Consider the following 13,721-nt stretch of genomic DNA (forward strand, 5'->3'; position numbering starts at 1 on the left):
TGAAGTCTTTAAGCAATGTATACCTCTGAAAACTTGAGGATTACTCCATGAGACTACAAAAGATATAACTTGCAGCATATGTTAATCTAAAAATCACAACTCATAGGTTATGTTCCCCCTAAGTGTGTGCATACAAGTGTTGAATACTTATGACAGAAATACACGTGTTATTGATAACAATGGAGGTACCCTATAGATTGATTCATGACACATAAAAAAATATCAATTGTAAAAGTATGACCATATAAAGAGCCTACAACTAATAAATCGTGTAGGTTGCTCATAAGTTAAAAAGAAGCGTAAGGAATCTACCATAAGATGAACCCACACTAGTCATTGCAATAGATAGAAATAAGCATATGCAATCCAAGATAAGAAAAATGAATAAATCAATTGAAAAGATTTTGCATTTAGTACCATTATCTTGTTTAAGTTAGGATGGGATTTAGGTATATGATGATCAAGGTCTTCATCAATACGTCTAATCTCATACACTTAGCTTCTTTGCTTGAAATTTTTCTTCATCTTGTGAGCCAGGCCTCCAAATCCCTAATGCTGACTCTAAGAATTTAAGTCTTCATTGGAACCCAAACTGATTGGGGTCCCTTCATGTTGATGATGACTTTTTTGGTACCCAAATAGGTTGGTTTCACTTTCGTTCCTTTCTCCCAACCATATGTGCAAACATTTTATCATTGTCCTTCGTCTTGAGATTGTAGTAATTGCTCTGGATATTGATCTTGTAATTGGGCTTGGTGTAGAGGTTGGAGGTTTTGTTGAAGAGGTTCATCATCTTCTTCTTTTCCTTGGCCTCCTTCTTTACTTGCTTGCATTGAAAAGACGTATGGTCTTCTTGATGACACTTGAAGCAGTCACAATAGACCCCTCCGTAAGCTTGCTCACCATGTTGGCACGGTTATCTTGAGGAGGTTAGACATGTTCTTTGCCCTTTAATCTTGCCAAGTCCTCCATGAGTCTTTCCACTTCTTACTTGAGCTCATTATTTTCTTATGCAATGAGTTTGTTAGATAGTTCTACAAAATCATTCTTAATACATATTTCATTGCAAAGATGTGAGCTAGATAAATCAATTAAATCATCATAAGAAGTGGAACCATCTACCTTAAAATTTAAATTAAAGAGAGATGTAGATTCTTCAAAGGGACCTTACATTGAGATTCAATACCCTCAAGTTTTGCTTTAAGCTCATCATACTCCTTGTTTAGCAATTCGAATTTATTCAACAATTATTTATAATTAGACACAAAGGTAGCATGAACTTCAATAAGAACATTGAATTTCTTAAGTTCTTTAGCTTGTTTTCTTTAATGCCCTTTGTTACTCACTGATCAAATCAAAGAGTTCTTCTTGAGAGGGTGAATCCTCATCAAATTTATCATCATTGACATCACTTTCTATACCTTTGGTCATAAGGCACTTATGAAATGACTTACGTGATAACTTTTATGATGATGGCCTTGAGCAAGAGCTGATAGTGAAACTCTCATCACTTGAGCTTGAATCATCTTCACTCACCCATCTTACTATATTTGTGAAAGCTTTGCCTCTTTCCCTTGTCTTACTCTTGTTCTTGGTCTTTTTCTCCTTCTTGATATGATCAATTATGTTGATCAAGTCTTTCAGGTAGATTCGATGACCAATCTTGACATTAATCCCTTTGAAATTCTTCTCCACTTGTGAAATGAGCTTAGCGACGTTGGGATCAATCTCTTCAGCACTTGAGGTGCTTTGCTCATTTTCTTCATCGCTCATTATTTTGATCACCATCATCTTCGCTTGAGCTTGACTCTTTCTATTGCCTCCTCATCTTTGCCTTCATATATGGGCATGGAGCTTGCTTGTTTCTGAGAGTAAAGTTCTTGGCATCAGATGAGGAAGAAGCTTCAACCCCCGTGTTCATGGTCATCTCATGGGTAGTGATCTTGCTGAGCACTTGACTTGGAGTAATTCTCTTAATGTCGTTGTTGTTGCAGATGAAGACTATCAACTTGTACTTTAAAAGAATGGTTTGAAGTATTCTCCTCTCCACCTGATCATCTTCAATTGGTGTCAAACTCAGCCCATTAATCTCATTTAAAAGAGTATTCAGATGTTAGTATATGTCATTAGCAGTTTCACACGGAAGTTGTTTGATGTCATTGAGTTTAGTAACTAGTACATAATATTTTTCATTGCACACATCATTTGTGCCTTTATGTATTTTAATGAGACTAGTCTATATATCATGTGTATTTGTGAGAGAATTAATGTGATTAAATGCATCAACATTTAAAGTTAATAAAAGGATACTCTTCGCCAATGCATTGAATTATCTCTCCATGTTGGTGATGAGTTGTTTTATCCTCTCCTCGGTGACTCTCCAAACATCTAAACTTTGGACTTACAAATAACAAAAAATTAGAATTTTCGAACGGGGAAAGTAAATGCCATCAAAATATGGAACATTATGGGTATCCATCTCATCCTAGACATCATAACTCAAGGCGGTTAAATATATCAAGAGCACGAGGCTCTGATACTACTTGTAAGGATCGGTGACGTCCTAATAGAGGGTGAATTAGAACACTTAAAATTATCATACTTAAAAAACTTCACAAGATAGACCTATATTAATTTCAATCTAAATATGTTATAGGTTTATTTAGTATGTCTATTCTATGGTTTAAAAGGATTGCAACTTACTATGGGAAGGTATGATTGCAAGTACGTAAATACGGAAACATAAATAAGATAGAGAGAGCAAATTCGGCACAAGAGATTCTTATCCCGTGATATCGATAGCATGAATGTAATCCTTAGTCCACGTTGGAGCTCCACTAAGGATATATGCCCTCGGTCGCCAAGACTCTTTCGGTTATGGTTCTTGAGCCACCAAACCACAAAGGCAAGGCTCACACCAAGTCTCTCTTCTGATCACTTGCCACCGTCTTCACTTAAGAGCTTTAGCCATTATGGCAAGGGTCTTCGCATCCCCGTAAAAACTTATTATTGCTGCTCCACACCAAGTCAAAGAGTCCACAAGTTTGAACCACCAAGACCTAAGGTACCAGCGAGTCACCAAGACTCCAAGGTGTCGCCATATCTCTAGGTACATGGCAGGATCACTCCTTAATCCACTCTCTAGACAGCAACACCTAGCATTAACTCTCTCTAGGGCTATAAGCACTAATCACCCACTAATCTTGTGCTTAATCGCCTTGGATGATCACCTTGAGTACTTTGGTGGCTTGGATATCTTTACTATTGTATATGAGCTTCTCTAGACTATATCACCTTCAAATGACTGAATAGATGAGTATTTATAGCCTCAACCCTACGGATTAGCTGTTGCCCAACGGGTCAACTTTACTGTATACGCTGGATGACCCGATGTAAACAACATTGTACTCACTAGCCCATCTGGTGTGTACATCCATCAAAACTAGCCATTGGACCTCCACTCAAACTCATTACGAACACCAGATGTTCTGGCGTGTTTACCAGCTCCATCGCTGGACCATTCGATGTGTATACTTGAGCTGATCGGGCCACTTCTCTACCCAAAATGCTCTGTCATAGCCAATCTTCAGCGTCAGACCATCTGGCATGTACAATCGTGCCAAACTGTCATTGAAGTCTTCTCTGCAAGAAATACTTCGACGTGTAGAACTTCAGAGCACCGGACCATCTAACATGTAGCATCTTCAAATCCTTCCTCAAGAAATAATTCAGCGTGCATCTTCTTTATACGCTAGACCTTCTAGAATGTACAAGTTCCATGAGCTGAAACACTTTGGCGTGTATAACACCTTTGTCGTCGGACCATCTGACATAGTCATTTATTTTGAAACTTCTCCGATTCAACCAATCTTTGTCTCGACTTCGATGACTTCTTCATGTATTACATCCATGAGATATACTAAAGCATATACTTGACAAAAATATTTGTCCCATTGACTATGTTATCATTAATCACTAAAATCACATATATGCCCTAAATATGGTCGCTACAATCTCCCCAAAGGTATGTTTTCTACAACCGAGAGGGGCGGTGAAGGAGGAGGTGGCTTTGGTGCTTCACACGCACGGTCATAAGGCATGAGTCTGGGATTTTGGGGCTGAGGACTTTAGGTGGTGGGTGGTTCTAGTGTTTTATGGTGGGCTAATGGGCTAGCTGGGTCAGATATGGTGGTGGCCTAGGAGGTTGAGGACCTATGAGTACATAGGTATGGGTAGTAGGAGAACGGATCTATACCCACTCCACCCGATGTGTGATAATTTTGCCCTATTAACAGACCCATAGGTAGAAAAAAGTCTATACCTAATTCCTAATAGAGTAATTACCCGTCAGGTATCAGGTTTCAGGGCCCATGGGCATCTCTGCTCACCACGCATCCATCAGGTATGATGAGAACAACACTACATGTACCATGCACTTTGCATATTGCACCAACGTCCATGCACACACTACGTGGAAAATAGACATGGGTGACGGGTCATACCCGTCATAAATGATGGACCTATACCTGTCACCCCGAACGTGTCACTGATGACTAGTCATTGGTGACAGGTAAGGACCTGTCACTATTGAGGTCATCGGTGATGGGTCATAACCTCAACTCGTCACCTTTGAGCATCTCCCATGTGGTTTAGTGGCAGACATAAGTGAAGGGTAAACTCTTCATCCGTCACTTATGTCCCAATATAAGTGACGGGTAACTAGGTTATTCGTCATTTATGTCTATCACACATGTGTTGGGGGGGAATACATAAGTGACGAGTAACCTAAGTTACCCATCACTTATATTTAACATAAGTAACAGGTAATTATGTTGCCCGTCACTTATGTTTATGGTATCCTGCTGGATTGATATGCTTCCTAGCTGCATCATGGAGCTTAACCAGGATTTGATAGCGTCTTCTCCCTGCAAATAACAACAATGCATCCAAATTTATAGTGACAAACACACTTATATAAGAACTCACCTCATCACAGAATCGCAAAGGTTACATAGTTCCAATATATTCATTACAGAATCACAAATGTTATAAAGTTCCGATCAACTCATATTACATAAGACATCACAAACTAGAGATTCTATAGTGAAACTCACCGTGTGGGCTGATAACTTCAGACACCATGAGCCCGGTGATGTGTCATCGAATCTCGAGCAATTTCAAGTATAAGAAAGTGCACTCAAAAGCCTCTGCTCCATCTAAGACAAAATGCAGCAATGAGGTAATAAGGAATGAGTAAGGCATCACAATTCACACCAAGAAATAAGCACTTCAAGCATGAACGCCACAAGTCCATCATTAGCAGGCGATATGCCACATTCCTATTTTAGACTTCATGATTTGGAAGATCTTCAACAAATCTGACTTGTCATCAATTTGTCTTATCAGAACAAGATCTCCAACAAATCTGATCCAACATTGCATTAGGAAGATTAAGGGCACTTTGAGCAAACAAGATCTCCAACAAACATCATGATTTATCATCAACCACACAACGGATCCAGTACGAGCAGGAGATGGGGGAGGAGTGGGGGCGTGCCAGACAGAGATGGGGGTGGGTAGACACCGGGCTCAACAGAGATGGGAGGTGGACACTGAGCTCGACAGAGATGGGGCGATGGCTTGTAGCGACGGTGGTAGGCCCGGGGGCGATGGTGCTGCTCCAAGTGTGGCGAGGATCCGACGGGAGCGAAGAGGGCTCAAGGGTGATGGTGGAGACGGGCTCAGTGGTGACGGCGACCATCTCGATGGAGAGCGACGGCGACAGTGAACCCTATTAGCGTGCGCAAGCAAAAAGACTCAGACAAAATGATAGATAGCGCACGAGGGAACTAGCTAGGGTTATATACGTACAAGTCATAAGTGACGGGTGATAAATATCACCCATCACTTATTATAATTACCCATCGGATATCAACTTTAGGACCCATGGGCATCTCTGCTCACCATGCATCCATAGAACAATACTACAGGTACCATGCACTTTGCATATTGCACCAACGTCCATGCTCATCACCATCTAATTAACACATATTAGACCATATCCAAGGGAGTTTATTCGCGGACGAGAATCTCTTCGTGAAAGGATTTGTTTCTCTTTAACATTTCAACGGTTTTCTTCACAGTTTACGTCATAAAAGAATTCATAAAACTATTCTCTCTTAACGGGATTCTCTCGGTTCTCTTTACTAATCTGTTTGAAGAGAAATTATTGGAGCCTAGAGAAAATAAAGAGAGCTTGGACGAGAAAGAGAATTAGAGTCCCTGTCCGTTGCACAGCTTGAGCCAGACGAGTCCCTGGCGGGTACAACGTACGACTCTGACACCAACTGGCCACCGGAGATTCTGAGCAAGCTAGCTAGCTACCCGGAAATGCGGCGAATGAAAAAGATAAAGAAAACGAGTGTGTGGTAGGTGCATCGAACGGCCAAAACCACGCGATACGCGACGCCCTTGCTTTGTGCCGCCTTTTTCAGTTCCCAAACCAGCGACGCTTGCAACACCGGGCGCCGGCACCAACCACGTCGCGTCCGTGCCGTACGTACGCGTGCGTGAGCGGGGCACCGCGCGTTTGCCCACTCGCTCCTCGCTCGCTCGCTCACGGTCCATGTATATATATTACTGCTACGAGCTCCGTTGCTCTTCATCGGGAGTAAAGCAGTTTAACGTGATGGGGGAGATGCACCAGAGCGTGCAGGCGCTGGCGGCGTCGCTGGGCGCGGTTCCGCCGGAGTTCGTGCGGTCGGAGCACGAGCAGCCGGGTGCCACCACGTTCTGCGGGGCCGACGCGCCGGAGGCGCCCGTGATCGACATGTCGGAGCCCGGGTGCGGCGCGCGCATGGTGGAGGCGGCGAGGGAGTGGGGGCTCTTCCAGGTGGTCAACCACGGCGTGCCCGCGGCTGTGGTGGCGGAGCTGCAGCTCGTGGGGCGGGCCTTCTTCGCGCTGCCGCAGGATGAGAAGGAGCGGCACGCCATGGACCCGGCCTCCGGGAAGATCGAGGGGTACGGCACCAAGCTGCAGAAGGACCTTGAGGGCAAGAAGACATGGAACGACTTCTTCTTCCACGTCGTCGCGCCGCCGGAGAAGGTCGACCACGGAATATGGCCCAAGGACCCCGCCGGCTACAGGGAAGCGAACGAGGCGTACTGCGCGCACATGCAGCGGCTGACGCGCGAGCTGTTCGAGCACCTCTCGCTGGGGCTGGGCCTGGAGAAGGGCGCCATGAGCGAGGCGTTCGGCGGTGACAAGCTGGTGTTCCTGCAGAAGATCAACTTCTACCCACCGTGCCCGCAGCCGGAGCTCACGCTCGGCGTCGCGCCGCACACCGACATGAGCACGCTCACCATCCTCGTGCCCAACGAGGTGCAGGGGCTCCAGATCTTCAGGGACGGCCACTGGTACGACGCCAAGTACGTGCCCGGCGCGCTCATCGTCCACATCGGCGACCAGATCGAGGCAAGTGCGCACGCTACTATCTTTCACGCCTGAGCCGTGTTGGAAGCAGGGTTAAGAAATTCGGCGGTTACCGTCGAAATTCACGGTAACGGATCTTACTGTTCCGTTCAAATAATATAAACCAATCGATTATCGAATTTAAATTTAAAAAATTAAAAAAAAATCCTGAAAATTAGAGAAAATCCTTGAACTTCGTGAAAATTTAATTTTAAAATAATATCATTTGAATCATATTCTATAAGGAGGAAGTTTAAAAAAAACTTGAAACGCACAGTTCATTTATTAACTCATGTTAAGAAAAAGTTTAACATAGAAATAAATATTTTTCTTATATGGATGTATCTTAAGAGGACCTTTAAAATTGATTTCACTTAAGTTAGAGTTTTATTAATTTCTTCATGATTTTTACAAATTTCACAAGCATAAAGTGAATATGTTAAGGAACAACGCTGTAATTAATTTTTTTTATATCTACCAATATTTTTTCTAAATAAAAAATAGTATAAGTAAACTAATAAAAGTGGCTTCATAATTTTAGAGGTGTGATGGGTTAGTTATGAATTAATCTAGTTACAACATATTTATACAATCCTGCATATTACAATAACTATTTTTATCATGTAGATCATGTTACAAGGAAAATAAAAAAAATTGTTTCACTTGATTTTTAAGCTCAGATGAATTAGCTATTGATTTTACAAGGTTGAGCTATTTTTTGGTTTTTTTAAACATCACTGAAATTCAAGAAAACCGCTCGATAAATCACTAAAATCGAACAGTTACCAACAAAATCGAGCGGTTAGTGACAATGCAGAAAATTGGGAAAATGCGCTAGATAAATCGGCGATACCGCTCGATAACCGGTGCAAACTGAGCGGTTACCTTCAATCGATTCGGTCCGAATTCTCAGCGAATTTCAAATTTGACCGAGTGAATTTTGAGTGAATTCTCGCTGAATTTCAAGCGGTTATTGTGATAACTACAATTTTTCGGTTACCGTCGGATCTCGGTTTTTGTGCTCCAAACGGTTTTGTAAACCTTGTTTGTAAGTAATAGTTCTTTCATATTTAATTTAATTTATTTTTTAATATAAAATAAATAGGATCAGATAGAATAAATAATAATGATTGCGTTCCAATTAGCTCCGACTAAATTTGACTAGCCTTGAGTAGAATTTGACAAGTCTCAACACGCCTCGACTAGTGCATATTCTTGATAAGATATTTGACTAGGTACTCGAGTAGGATTTACATACGTACCCGATGATGACGTGAGATGTAGATGCTCTTGTGGTGTCGATGCTTGATGTAGTAGATGATGATGAAGATAAAATAGTCGATGCAGATGTCACCATGATGCCAATTCAGTAAGTGATGACAAAGACGAAGTAGTCAAAGTTGATCACAATAATGTAGATGAAGTAGATCATGAGCAATCGCAACGAGCGATTCCTAAAAACCTCATTCGTCCTCTCTTGGAGCAGGATCCCAAGGGCGACAGGACCCAAAAACCTGGTTTCACATTCGTCGGTACACACTGGTGCAACGGGATGTAGTAGATTACGTGTGACAGTGGAGCAGAGAGAAATTTGTAAAACCCTAATTACGTGTGGTGTCTCACATCTCTCATTTATGCGGCGGCTGACAAATATATATAGAGGGAGAGTCGTGTGGTTGAGATGTACCACGACCGGAGACGGTTATGTCATCACGATTAGAGTCTTGACCAACATGATTTTCATATAGTTATTCGTTTGCCCACGTAGCAAAAAGAAAGAAACGGCAAAAGGAAGACATACATGCGCAAGCAATCAAACCATATTTCGATGGACCATTCCCGCAGGTGTCATGCGCCTGCGCCCTTTGCTCCTGCTCTGGCCCCAGCCACAGCCTGTTGAAGTGAGCGAGCGCGTGTGTGTTCTTCTAGTCCTCTCATCCACATATGCTAAATTGGTGGAGGAGATAAACTGGTTTAAGTTGGTCTTCATCCACTTTTATTAGCAAGGTGGTACTAAAGAATACGCACATCTCTCACATGGTTGAGCATATAATGGGCTAAGCCTATATATTCTAACAATCACCCATCACATCTAAAAGTCCCACGAAGATTTACCTTTTTCTTAATATTGTTTGATATATTAGTGTTTCAGTGGAGACGGTTAGGTTGAACATACACCTAGAACATCAAGCTACACGCATTCAGAACTTGACAATGGACTAAGTCTTGAATTGCAAGTCTTGTGCTAACAAGTTTCACTTAGAGTTATAACTGATACTAGGTTGATAGTAGGCTACACCGCGAGTGGAGCATATAAGTTATACTTCATGGTCTCTTCATGAATTTATTAGAGATCACCCAAGTCTTATAAACTACAACCAACAGTCAGGCTCATATATGTGTTCTTTCAAAAATAACATATGTTAGCATCTTCACTAATTAAAGCCAACATAACACATTAAGGCAATAGCTAACCTACCTTACAGATTTCGAGAGTCTTGCATCTTTACCCGAGTAGGTTGTGTGGTACTCTCATTCAGTTAACCAATAGCTTGTTCTTCTCAGGTCCTAATTCACAGGATATCTGATCACATAGGTTAGGTTGCCACTATTGTATAACTCATATGGGTCTCATACTCATCTCCTTCGATGAATTATCTATCACATTTCGTGATAGTTTCTTTGTAAATTAATCTACCAGATTTTTAGCTGCTTGGATATAATCCAACGCTATCACTCCAGAGTTTCTTAATTTTCTGACAGATTCAATTTTCTCTTTACATTCACTCAAGAAGTACAATCCACATGATCCGACCTAAGTCTTTTGATTTTTCTTTCCAATAGATTTTCAATTTCTGCCTTATAGATCTTTCGATTTCAACAAATATATATGATTAAAGTCATGAAATATCTTTTGTCACCCTTCATCAACACACCATTCATCTCGCAAAGATTTGAATGTATGAGTTCTAACAAATTTCTCTCCTCATCTGCCTTGTGAGAACTACTAGGATGCTTAGATTGCACACAACTTTGGCACTTAGAACCTTTGACAATGAAAAAATTAGGAATTAAATTCGAGCCGAAAAGACGAGTCATACAACCAAAGTTTATGTGACATAATTATGAGTGCCAAACACTAGCCTCATCTCCATTAATATTGCCACAAATACGATTCAAAGATTTATTGCAGAAATCAAAAGGAGAAAAGCATAATAAGCTCCCGCACTCATAGTCTTTACCAATAAAAAGTCCAAGTTTTGATAGAATCACTTTATTAGACTCAAGTACCACTTTAAACTTGTCTCTGTAGAGAAGGGAACCACTAACTAGATTCTTGTTTATTAAGGGACATACTGCACATTCCTCAGCTGCACGATCTTTTCCTAAGTAAACTTTAGATCTACTATATCAATACCATGAACAGTAGCATGAGACCTATTTCCCATTAAGACAGAATAATCTCTAGCTATTTCCCATTAAGACGGAATAATCTCTAGCAATCGGATAAGAAGAGAACATTGAAATGTCAGCACATATGTGTATATTAGCCTCAGTATCAATCTACCAACTGGTAGAATGATCCACTAAAAGAACAATAGGTAGATTATCACACCCACTAGTTCCATCTCTAATATTGTCAATCGTCATGTTGACAGACTCGGTGTTCTTCCCTTGATTAACCTTTCATCTTTTGCAGTCTCGGCAATCTTTGGCCCAATGGCCATCCTCGCCGTGCACGAAGTAAGGTTTATCATCTTTGTACATCTTCATTTTTTTGAAGTTGATGGTTTATTTGGCCTTGTTATTTTTCCCTTAGTACTTGCTATTAGAGAAATGTTGCACCATATTTACGGTAGACTATCCATCGCCTCCTTTATTATGCACGTCCTAAGCTCGAGCTTTCTCTTTAACATCAAGAGACACAATCAGACTCTCAATAAAGATTTCTTGTCTCTTGTATTTTAGAGCCGTGGCAAAATTTCTCCATGAGTGAGGTAATTTGGCAAGGATACCCCCAACCACAAACTTGTCGGATAAGGAACACTTTAGGAGCTCGAGTTATTTTACAATGCACTGAATCTTATGAGCCTGCTCAACTACCAATCGATTATCGACCATCTTGTAGTCATGATATTGCTCCATGATATACAATTCTATGTCTGCATCTGACGCACCAAATTTTACATTCAGTATGTTCCACAACTCTTTTGTGCCCTTTATGTTCATATATACATCACAAAGACGATCGGTAAGAGCGCTAAGAACATATTCTATAAAGAGTATGTTAGTTTTCTCAAACTTCTTCTACTCATTAGAGGAAATAGTTCCTTTAGGCCTGCCAGACGCAACCCAGTAGCAGTTCATAGCTTACATGCACACCAATAAACTTGTCCGGTTTCAGTGCATTGGTAAAATCAGCTATCCTTAAATCAAAGTGCCTACAATAAGATTTTTGGATTGTTGTAAGTAATAGCACTTTTAGATTTAATTTAATTTAATTCCTGATATAAAATGAACAAAAATGGATGCAAATAATAAAAAACAACTATGTTCTGACTAGCCCCGACTAAATTCGACTAGCCTTGAGTAGGATTCAATAATTCTCAACACGCCTCGACTAGTGCATATCCCCAACAAGATATTCGACTAGACACTCGACCAGTAGATGTACTCGACTAGGTACTCGAGTAGCATTTACATACATACCCGGTGGTGACCTGAGATGTAGACGCCTATGTGGTATCGATGTTCGATGCAGTAGATGATGAAGCAGATGAAGTAGTCGATGTAGAGGCTACCGTAATGTCAATCCAGTAGGCGATAACAAAGACGAAATAGTCGAAGTAGATCACAATGATGTAGAGAAAGCAGATCGTGAGTAGTCACGACGAGTGCTTTCCAAAAACCTTATTCGCCCTCTCCCGGTGCAGGATTCTAATGGCGACGTATTCTGGAGAACTATTCTCCCATTTGTCGGTGCACATCGGCGCAACGGGATGGAGTAGACTACGTGCGACAGCGCAGCAAAGAGAAATTGGCAAATCCCTAATTACGTGTGGTGTCTCATGTCTCTCCTTTGTGCGACGGCTAACAGATATATATAGAGGGGGAGTCATACAGTTGAGACGCACCACGATCGAAGACGGTTATGCCGTCACGATGGGAGTCTTGACCGACACGATTTTGATATATTTATTCGTTTGCTCACGCAAATAAAAACCCTATAAAAGAAGATCGGACCTGTACAAGCAACTAGATCCAATTTTGATGGACCATTCATGCAGACGTTATCCGCCCTCCGCTCCCACCCTGACCATGGCCCGACAAGCCAAACGAGAATGTGTGTTCTTGTACTATCATCTACACATGTTAAATAGGTGGTGGAGAGAAATCTTTTTAAATTGATTTCCATCTACTTTTATTAGTAAAGTGAGACTAATGCACATCTCTCTCACATGATTGAGCATTTAAAATTTATGTAAAATTATAAAATCTATAATAGACTAAACTCATATATTATAACATGCCGTGCAGAAAGTACAAAGACTAATGTCTGTCTGTGCCACGTTCAACATGCTTATGAATAGATTTTCAGCAACGGGAGGTACAAGGCCGTGCTGCACCGGACGATGGTGAACAAGGAGAAGACGCGGATGTCGTGGCCGGTGTTCGTGGAGCCGCCGGCGGAGCTCGTCGTCGGGCCGCACCTGCAGCTGGTCAGCGACGAGAGCCCGGCCAAGTACAAGGCCATGAAGTACAAGGACTACCAGCACTGCAAGATCAACAAGCTCCCGATGTAACTGACTGCTCACGCCGTTGTCGTTGCCTCGTGGCGTACGTGCGTCCACGTTTCTCTGTCGTGCCGTCGTGGTGTCAGTTTCGTCTTGGCAGTGGTTAGTTTCAGTCGCATCACCATACTGTGACATACTGTATGGAGTGTACGGCTGTGACATACTGTAATAATAACGGGATTGCTACTTCTGTGATCTGGAATATCGCCGTTTGCTCTTAAGCAGAATTATAGAGGAAAACGCTCCCATTTAACACGCTGCTCTTCATCAAACTGAAGAGCAGAATTTGAAAGCTGCTAGGTCCGGCATGGCAGATGGTGTAATGGCATCAATAGGGTTGCGTTTAGCGACTGCTGCAGTCCAATCCGAAAGGGGGAAGAGTCCTGGAGGCTGGTGCCTTGGTGATTTGAACCTGAAGCATTCTGAGCTGAACATGAAAATTCCACTAACTTTTA

At 41.7% G+C, this 13,721-nt stretch overlaps 1 protein-coding gene across 4 annotated transcripts; it reads left to right on the top strand.

The window, feature by feature from the left end:
- Positions 1-6,508: 6,508 nt before the first annotated feature.
- On the top strand, positions 6,509-13,519 carry LOC133921142 (flavonol synthase 1). Of its 4 annotated transcripts, XM_062365908.1 has the most exons (3): positions 6,509-7,474; positions 11,172-11,215; positions 13,063-13,260. In XM_062365908.1, exons 1-3 carry the CDS (start codon positions 6,626-6,628, stop codon positions 13,109-13,111), a joined length of 942 nt encoding a protein of 313 aa, XP_062221892.1. In that variant the 5' UTR covers positions 6,509-6,625; the 3' UTR covers positions 13,112-13,260. The 4 variants fall into 4 exon arrangements, 3 of the variants coding, with proteins under 3 accessions (XP_062221892.1, XP_062221893.1, XP_062221891.1); XM_062365909.1 differs by lacking the exons at positions 11,172-11,215; positions 13,063-13,260 and adding an exon at positions 8,958-10,363; XR_009910214.1 differs by lacking the exon at positions 11,172-11,215 and having other exon boundaries at positions 6,511-7,559; positions 13,063-13,197.
- Positions 13,520-13,721: the final 202 nt, after the last annotated feature.

The sequence above is a fragment of the Phragmites australis genome, chromosome 6 (genome assembly GCF_958298935.1).
Source record: "Phragmites australis chromosome 6, lpPhrAust1.1, whole genome shotgun sequence".
NCBI lineage: Eukaryota > Viridiplantae > Streptophyta > Magnoliopsida > Poales > Poaceae > Phragmites > Phragmites australis.

Coding starts and splice junctions, on each gene's coding strand:
- LOC133921142 (XM_062365907.1), top strand. CDS start 6,626: ATGTATATATATTACTGCTACGAGCTCCGTTGCTCTTCATCGGGAGTA. Junction 7,475..13,062: donor ACATCGGCGACCAGATCGAG/GCAAGTGCGCAC, acceptor GCTTATGAATAG/ATTTTCAGCAACGGGAGGTA.